Here is a 9996-nt window from a genome sequence, read left to right on the forward strand (position 1 = left end):
CAATGATATTCCTTCTTCTTTTATTTTGCCCTGGGGAGCAAAATATCTCATTGTCTATTCAGTACTATACCTGTACTTTTCCACTTTTTCCACACTAAATTGCCTTGTCAATATTGTACAAATTCAACACAAGTGTTTTGACATTATTCGAAGTGATAATGAATATGCATGATAACACAAATCAGTCTTACACCAAACAGAAATGGTTAATTCATAGGAAAATATTTACATACGCCCTGAAATGATTCTAAACATGCCATACTTTAGAGGTCCTCACTTGCGATATAATTATGCTGACTGTCTGAGTGTCTGTCTCCACATGCAGCTCCGTACTTCATGTTCAGGAATTATCCAAGCTTTACATATCCATCCATCCCATTCAATCTGCATGAATTGGTGACAGGGCCCTTTACAGTACCGTAGCTAGCTAGTGTTGTGTCTAAAAGTAGATATTGGGTCAAATAGCCCTTGTTAAATACTAGCCTTCAAAGAGAATACATTAATCAATTTCAAATGGCTTTGAAATTCAGATTCTCTGTGTGAATTCTGCAGGAGCTAGGGAGACCATGGTCTGATTTTTTCAATATTAAAGGGATGGATCCCCTGGCTGTTCCATGTATCTGATTCTCGTCTCTGGAAGGTAAAACGGTTGTACTGTAGTGAGCAAACACACAGCACAGTCTCCTGATCCCTTCTCAGGTTATCAGCATCCACTACTGAGCTAGCGGGCTAGTGTTTCACAGGATCCCATCTGGGCACTGTTTTTGTCATGAAAAAGAAATTCACTAACACACTGGCATTTTTGTATTCTTCTCCAATGTTTTTTTTAAAGGATCTTAAACCCAACATTTTGGTCAATAGACCATAAGGGTTTACATAGGTGATACTGCTCTCCTCAAAGGAAAAAACATACAGGTGCACCCAATTACCACCCAAGTGTCTCAGAGATGTAGCACCTGTCTGGCCTGTTTCAGTCTCTCAACACTGAAATCCAATAGAGACAGCTACTATAGGTTAACATGTTTTTATTGATATGGACAAGCTCAAATGAACTGATAAAATCGGATGCGTTTCGGCATTGACCGTCATCAGGGAGTGAAAAGGGACAGAGACCTGGTTCCTAGACCTGAACAGAGCTGCAGATTAGTATGTTTTGGATATGTATTTTACCTGACAGAATTATAGTGTCAGCAATATCTGATCCTCTCAGATCTACCAGGATTGTCTAGGAGTAATGGACTAAGAGGATAACTTCCAACAGTGACAACAGTGACAGGCCATACTACTCTATATGACCCCAAAATGGAGCCTCTAATACTACTAAAAAAGACTGAGGGTATTACAGTTCCTTTTCCAGTTTAGAGTGAGCATGAAAAATATAGCACTGTATGTGTAACACTGCAGTGATATTTAAATGTCTCCCAGTCTTTTGGCTGCCGCGGCTGTGTGGTGTGTGAGAAGGGTTACAGTACGATTCCCTTCACATGCGGCTGCTTACGGCTGTGGCACTTAGGTATTATCAGACTTTGCATGCCTCTGAGAGATTAACATAATGGTTCCCATTTGATTGTTTTGCTTCCGTGTCTGATGAGGGAGCGAGAGAGCGAGAAAGACAGAGAGAGACTTACGGCTTGGCATGCCGAAGCATTGGCTTCCCTCCGTGGAACAAAAGTCTAAATCCTTTAACACGCAAACCTCCCTGCCTAACTCCCCACCAGGGAGGCTTTGCATTCAAAATGTACAATTAGTTATTCCTGTTTGCTTTGAATGAAACATTTTCAGCTGCCTCACTCTTACAACGTAACATCAGACCTCTGAGCAAAGTGTTGTTGAAAAGGGGTGGCGCCCCTTACGTTTCCTCTCATCTCCTCTTGATGTTTATTCATTTTCTCCTCACTCTCCTCCACTCCTGAGATGAGATGCACGAGAGAGATGACATGCTAGCATTTTTCACCACCTCTGAGTTGAGGTTCCTGGTCATGTTTTATTGAGTCAGCCGAGTGTTTGTCTGGCATATAAACACGCTCTGTGAATGGCAGTCAGAGTTGAGGAAGTCGAAAGCTGCAAAAGGGCACTTTATTTAATCACCAGGGCCAGTGGCGCGCTGTAGAGCCAGCTGTTTGGCAGGGCCGGGGATCTGGGCTGCAGGGCACAGGCAGTAAGCTGCTTGTACTAGCCTGCTTCCGGCACTGACCCCTGCAGTCCCCCTCGCTGGGTGTAATCTACAAATACATTAATACAGGCAGAGAAGCCCCGCAACAAGGCTGCTAGGAAGGCTTTTCATCTCGCTAAGTGTTCCACTGGCAAATGGAACGCTTTTCCCCCCTCCCCTGTTAAGGATTACATTTAACTCACCATGTTAAAGAGGCTGAAACGGAATGCATTTTTGCCTTGAATTTTGGGTTTATTGATTTAGTAATTACCTTTCCCTGCATCAACTCAAATCCACAGGGATTAGAGTAAATAATAGTGTTGCCAAGGTGATTAACTAGTGAAGATAACAAGGCCTAGATCTGATCAACATCACCACTCATTCCTCTCCACATTACATCATCATCACCTTCAACACCACCACCATCCTCATCATCATCATCATCACCATCATAAGTATCATTTACAATGAAGATTTTACATAATCACCACCATAACCATCATCATCATTACTGTATCTGTGCAATGCAATGTATTACATGTAGAGTGTAACTGTGTGTAAAGAAGACACCCAATACAGTCACAAAACTGTTGCATTCAAAACCCCCTTACAAGAGAAAGGATATGGTACATTATGACAATGAAAACTCTTTTTCATACTGGCAAAATGTCACACTGAATGTTTTCTACACATCATGCTGCATGTACTGTAAATGTAGTGTGACCCTCCATGAAAAGTCAACATATTTCCCCTTTTGAATTCACTGTTGGAACTGCTCAACAGTCTTTTTTATTTCTCCCTTTCATTTCTCCCCACAGGTTTGACTCCATGACGTGTGCACACATTTTATTCAAGAGAATGACTCACAGATTTGTATATGGCCTGTTATCAAAACACAAAGAAAGAAATGGAGCTGTTCAAGTGAAAAAGCCAGAGATTAGTTTATATTCGGTTTGTTATCGATATGACAGACTCAACTAGCACCTACTGTCACACCCTGATCTGTTTCACCTGTCTTTGTGTTTTTCTTAACCACCCTCCAGGTGTTGCCCATCTGGCTCCTTATCCCCTGTGTAATTACACCTGTGTTCTCTGTTTGTCTGTTGCCAGTTCGCCTTGTCGCCAATTTGCCTTTCCGGCACTCCTGTTATCTCTCTAGTCCCTGTTTTCTAGTTTTCCAGGTTTTGACCATTCTGTGTGCCCTGACCCTGAGCCTGCCTGCTATTCTGTACCTTTCAGACTCTGCTCTGGATTACTGACCTCTGCCTGCCCTTGACCTGTCATTTGCATGCCCCCTGTTTTTTTGCTACTTCAAATTGTCTGCATCTTGGTCTTATCCTGAGGTCTGAGAGTACGAACTGGCAATGACTGACCCATCAGACACAGACCAGCTCTGCATTGGGAGACACAAGGAGTTACTTCGAGGTCTTCTGGACGGATTCCAGACCATGGCAGAATGCCATGACTTTGCCTTGTATACATTGCTTGAGCAATTCCACAAATTATCTATGAGGTAGCTGGCCACGACAGTTGCCTCCCAGCCCCCCAGTAACACCGCTGTCAGTAGTGTGTCTTTCCAGGCCACACCGGCTTTCCGAGAACCCTGCTTACCTCCCGCGGAATGCTTCGCTGGAGGGTCAGGAACCTGTTGGGCATTTATCTCCCTGTGATCCCTCATCTTCGAGCTGCAGCACTCATCCTTCCCCTCGGACTGCTCAAAGATAGCGTATCTCAGAACTTTAAAGTTCGGGAGGGCTCTCGCCAGGGTTACGGCGGTGTGGGAACAACAATCTGTGTGTTTCAGCCTGGAGGAGTTGTGGCTGTGGTGAAAAAGGTTTTCGATTCTCCATTGTCTGGGAGAGAGGCTGCCCAGAAGTTACTGCAGCTTCGCCAAGACTCCCGCAGTGTGGTGGACTATGCGGTTGATTTTGGCATGTTGGCTGCCCGAGAGTGCCTGGAACCCGGAATCCCTGTTCGACTCATTCCTTCAGGTTAAGGATGCCTATGGATGTTGATTCCCTCATCGCCTTGACCATCCGGATTGAGCTAAATTTACTTGACGTGCGTAATATTAAACGTTGTTAACCTAGCTAGGTTCATTGTTTATCTAGCTAGCTAGCTATGTGTCTTAAACTAAAGTGTACTGTTAGCTAGCTAGCTAACGTCAGCTGGCTGGCTCCCTAGCAGATATTATTATTTGCTTCCCAGAGCTGTTTGCTTTTCTAGTTAGAGCTTAATGTTAGGCATTGTCACTTTGTTCATTGTTTTTAACTAGCTAAGGTTAGCTGGCTGGCTCATTAGCTAATGTAATTAGCAGAACACCTGGCCTACAGCCAGTGAAATTGCAGGGCGCCAAATTCAAACAACTGAAATCTCATAATTAAAATTACTCAAACATACAAGTATTATACACCATTTTAAAGATAAACTTATTGTTAATCCAACCACAGTGTACGATTTCAAAAAGGCTTTTCGGCGAAAGCACACCATGCGATTATGTATGGACAGCGCCTAGCCACAGAAAACCATACAGACATTTTCCAAAAAATTTACAGACAGACAACATGAAAAACTACAAGTAATCTAGTAAAAACCATTGAATTCACAAGAGTATAAAACAGCAAATTAAAAACATTGACAGGTCAGGGAATGTGACAGCAACGTGACAGTAACCCCCCCCCCCCCCCCCCAAAAGGTGCGGACTCTGGCCGCAAAACCTGAACCTATAGGGGAGGGTCTGGGTGGGCGTCTGTCCACGGTGGCGGCTCTGGCGCGGGACGTGGACCCCACCTCACCACAGTCTTTCTCCGCCTCATTGTTCGCCTCCGTGGCCTCCTAAACATGGCGACCCTGCTAAATGGCCCCACTGGACTGAGGGGCAGCTCGGGACTGAGGAGCAGCTCGGGACTGAGGAGCAGCTCGGGACTGAGTGGCAGCTCAGGCGGCCAGCTCAGGCAGCGCTGGGCAGACGGCCAGCTCAGGCTGCGCTGGGCACACTGGAGACTCCGGCAACGCCGGAGAGGAGGAAGGTTCCGGCAGCGCTGGACAGAGGGGCTCCGGCGCCTCCGGACAGAGGGGCTCCGGCGCCTCCGGACAGAGGGGCTCCGGCGCCTCCGGACAGGCAGGGCTCCGGCGCCTCCGGACAGGCGGGGGGCTCCGGCGGCGCAGGACAGGCGGGAGATTCCGGCAGCGCCGGACAGGCGGGAGCACCTGTATTGATGGGACGGAGAGACAGCCTGGTGCGGGGTGCCGGCACTGGTGGTACCTGGCTGAGGACACGCACCTCAGGGCGAATGCCTTGCACACTACGCCAAATCAACTGCTCTCTCTCTTCACACTCCCCCAATTCTATTAACACCTCCTCGAGTGTCTCCTCATCTCCCATCCGTTCACTCTCCTCCATTCTGTCCAATAACTCCTCGACCCTCTCAGACTCGCCGACAGCTCCGATAACATCCATGGCTCCTTACGGTAAACAGGGGGAGTTGGGTCAGGTCTGGCTCCTGACTCTGCCACACTCTCCCTGTGCCCCCCCCCAATACATTTTTGGGGCTGCCTCTCGGGCTTCCAGCCGCTCTGCCGTGCTAGCTCCTCATAATGCCGCCTCTCTGCTTTCGCTGCCTCCAGCTCGGCTTTAGGGCGGCAATATTCCCCTGGCTCTGCCCAGGGTCCCTTCCCGTCTAGGATCTCCTCCAAATAGTGCTGCCTCTCCCATTGCTGCTGCTGTTGCTTCTCCTGCTGCTGCTTTTGCTGCTGCCTCTGTTTACCACGCGGCTTGGTCCTTGGTTGGTGGGTGATTCTGTCACGATTGTCGTATGAAGCGGACCAAAATGCAGCGTCGTATGTGTTCATGGTGATTTTTTAATTAAAGAAAGCACTGAACACTGAATACAAACTATACAAAATAATAAACGAATAACGACCGTGACGCTATAATGAGAACTGTGCTGACACAAGTAACTAACATAGACAATCACCCACAACCCAAAATGACAAAACAGGCTACCTAAATATGGCTCCCAATCAGAGACAACGACTAACACCTGCCTCTGATTGAGAACCATATCAGGCCAAACACAGAAACAGACAAACTAGACATCCAACATAGAATGCCCACTCAGATCACACCAAACAAAACATACAAAGCAAACTATGGTCAGGGTGTGACAATTCCAGGGTTAGATTGAACATGCACATAGGTGTAGTGAAATGTGTTGTTTTACAGGGTCAGCCATATTAGTATGGCATCCCTGGAGCAAATTAGGGTTGAGTGCCTTGCACAAGGGCACATTGACAGATTTTTCCCCTTGTTGGCTTGTGTATTCGAACAACATTTTGGTTACTGGCCCAACGCTAATACAGGTGAATGCATAGAGTTATTGAGCTTGTTTTTGCTGATTTCAATAAAGTATTATTATGAATATTATGAATAACATTTATTTATTTTCATTCAGGGAAAACCCATTGAGACCAGGGTCACATTCAGTGCCTTGATCATCAAAATACAACAATTGAAATACAATGTGAAACAAATCAACAATAAATTCAATACAAAATAAAAATACAGATGAAAAACCTGTTTACCTTCCATTTGGGACTTATTTTATTGTACTGATCAACAACATTTGCATAAAAGAAGCAATCTCTTATTTTATAAGACCCATGACATCATTCATTCACAAAGCAATTTCATAGGATCAAGCAAAGATGATCTTGACTGAGAGAGCTATTGGTATCTTCTTGCATTGTAGTGTTATCGCCTGCAATGAACATTGTTCCGGCCAGCAGTAATTAACAGTTTCCAAATTTCTACATGCCGTGTTTCATTATTCAAGTGTGATAACTTCAGTGCAGCATAAGTGGTGATGCAGCCCAGACTCGCAGGGAGTTTAGTGGTTCCTCATTGCAGGCTAGAACTAGTAATGAGTAAGTGGAGCAGACAGGCAAGAGGCATGAATGGTGCGCTCACAGTATAACATCAGCTGCACTGATAGACAGACTTGATCTTCTCTCAATCAGTGGACGACGTGAGACACAATTTATAGAAGTACCAAAAGTAAAACATTCAAGTACAGAACCGTTTTTCATGTTCCTGTTGCAAAAAAGTACAGGAGTTTCGGTATACTGTGCAACACTACAAGATACTATGTTAATAAAATGTAAAACAAATGTGGGCTAAAAATGCTATATGGCATTTGGGCTAAGATGCTATTGGAAAATTAGTTTCTTAAGTTATTACATTTTTATTACATCATATAGGCCTGAGTAGGCTAAGCAAAATACTGTTAGTGTATAGTTGTCTTCTCAAGGGCATTTTATATCAGTAGAATGTCATGTGAGGATCCAAATGTGTCAGATCAGCTTGGCAATGGGTGACAGTAACCAGACCCTCTCTCACCCACAGAGGGGGGAGGAGGGAGCTGGTGCGGGGTTGACAGCTCTAGCCCTGTTGTAAATTAAAGGAGTGAAGATCCAGAGAACATCCCTCTCCAAATCCACAGAGGAATGTTCCTTTGTCTCCAGAGACTTTTCCCGCCGAAACTCTAACGCATTCTAAAAGCAAACACTGGAAGAATATTTCTAACCTAGATTGTGGGGAGAGGCGATCTAAAGAGTAATAATGTTCTATGGGTTGTTATTTTGTGATGTCATTAAAAAGGTTAAATTAAATACAGTAACTTAAAGTATTTACATGTACGAAGTCTCCATCCTTAACATTGTATATGAAAAATAATGCATGCATTTTTGTTAAGATAGAAATGTGATTTTTGGAGCCATAAGAGATCATTTGTCTCCTATAAACTTTGCATAGTAAGTAGCCACGCCCCGAGTGAGGTCAGAGAGCGTGTCAGCCTGATTAAACCGTCAATTTCGACCAGAGTGCATAAAAGGATTGGTAAAGAAATGTACATTTAGACCAGGAAAGACGGGGAGTTGCAGCCCACGTTTAAAGTGGTTTGAACTGTGAATCTCAACATGAGGTTGAGACAAAAACGTCACCTCCCGAAAAATCACTAGTACGGCTGAATAGAAATCCTAAGTAAAATCTCTTCGAAAGTGAATTTAAGTGGGACCATTCTACTACTCTGTCAAATCACCATTGTACACTACTCTCATTGCCCCACTGGAACCATCGACATGGCTGGCTAGCTTATCTTCAAAGAAACTTCAGGAGAAAATGAGAGGAGAACAACAGAGAAACACCTTCTGGACAATCAGAGCCTTAAAAGCTTGCCGAGGAAATGCCCAACACCATTCCTAAGAAGGCCTGGTTCCGGCAGAGATAAACGGTGAACGAAGGCATTCACACATAAATACATTCATGATTTCTTACTCCTAACGGGCGGTGGTTCATGTGCAAAGTATATGACTACTTTGAGAGTAGTTCCTAAAATGTATCAATGATAAGTGTATCTTTCTCTCTCTCTCTCTCTCCCTGTCCATCTCCTTTGTAACAAGGCACCATAGGTTGTGACAGTCCGCAAGGGACCTTTTCCTAATGAATTAATTGTGTATGTGTATCCTGTGTTATCATTTAGTTAGCTAGTAAATAAATAATTAAACCAATTGTGTAGTACTGAATCATAAGTAAGCCTGGGGTTTTTGCAAATGCAGGAGGTTACGACTGTTCAGAATGATGATATGATACGAGTTTATGATTAATACGCTGACTGTTTTATGAATGTGATAGGTAAAGACGTTTAGAGTTTAATTTTGGAGATGGTAACTCTTTAAACAACCGCTCTTGTGGGGCCCCCAATTCCTAATGAGTTCATTGTTACATGATTCATTTAATCGGGTAAGAATTAAACATATTTAGTTGATTAGATAAATAACAGTCATCAGATTAATGAAAGTAAAGTCACCACAAAGTAACACTGAGCTAGCTAGAGATGAACTTCAATGGAGTGTTAGCTTCTTCTCCTGTCATGAATAAATTACTCTTCCCGTGCTTGAGGGAACATGGAGATGGAGGAAAAGTGCCTTTGCATTTTTACCCTGAGTGTCTTTTTATGTATGTGTCGTGACATTCATCAGCACTCAACTTGAATTGAAATGAATAGTATGGCTTCTTGAGATCGGGCTAGATACGTGGTGTCACGTTCTGACCTTTATTTCATTTGTTTTGTCTTTATTTAGTATGGTCAGGGCGTGAGTTGGGGTGGGCAGTCTGTTTGTGTTTCTAGGTTTTTTCTATTTCTGTGTTTGGCCTGATATGGTTCTCAATCAGAGGCAGCTGTTTATCGTTGTCCCTGATTGAGAACCATATTTAGGTAGCCTGGGTTTCACTGTTGGTTTGTGGGTGTTTGTTTCCGTGTGTATGTTTGTCGCCACACGGTACTGGTTCGTTTCAGCTGAAGAGGAGGAAATCTGCCCTTACAAGTGGGCCATTGCTGACTGCTATTGAGAACCGGAACCTCTCATTTACTACAGCTTGAGTACCGGGAGCTATTACAGAGCATTGGTTCAAAAATATGAACCTTGGTACTGTCAAATTAAAGTACCCACGCCTTTTTCATTCCACCCTAAACAATAGGTTTGACACACATCTCTGTTTACAAAGGTCAAAGACTTGCTAGTTTTTATTTCCATTTGATTAGTAGCCTATAAACAGTTGTCACCAACCTGTGACCCCCAGCGGGTTGGACACAACCAGATGTATCCAGTATCCAAGGGTAGTGTAGAGAGAGCATGTGACAAGACTTCTGCTTTTGGACGTTAACAAGGCCACACTCCATCTTGACTCCTCCTCCACATTTACTGGATTTGTTGAACAGTTTTTATTTTTCTTGTCAGGATCAGAAAGAATGAAATAAAGAAAGAAACACTGCTCAGGCATTTCC

The 9996-nt window shown here is 44.0% G+C and overlaps 1 protein-coding gene across 1 annotated transcript; it reads right to left on the reverse strand.

Annotated features, from left to right (window-relative positions):
* Positions 1 to 5089: 5089 nt before the first annotated feature.
* Positions 5090 to 6004, reverse strand: LOC139407987 (cornifin-A-like). Its single transcript, XM_071151837.1, has 2 exons — positions 5774 to 6004; positions 5090 to 5362 (listed from the first exon to the last, which is right to left on the reverse strand). The coding sequence occupies exons 1-2, from the start codon at positions 6002 to 6004 to the stop codon at positions 5090 to 5092; spliced, it is 504 nt and encodes a 167-aa protein (XP_071007938.1).
* Between the last annotated feature and the right edge of the window lie 3992 nt (positions 6005 to 9996).

This window comes from Oncorhynchus clarkii, chromosome 4 (assembly GCF_045791955.1).
Source record: "Oncorhynchus clarkii lewisi isolate Uvic-CL-2024 chromosome 4, UVic_Ocla_1.0, whole genome shotgun sequence".
Classification (NCBI taxonomy): Eukaryota; Metazoa; Chordata; class Actinopteri; order Salmoniformes; family Salmonidae; genus Oncorhynchus; species Oncorhynchus clarkii.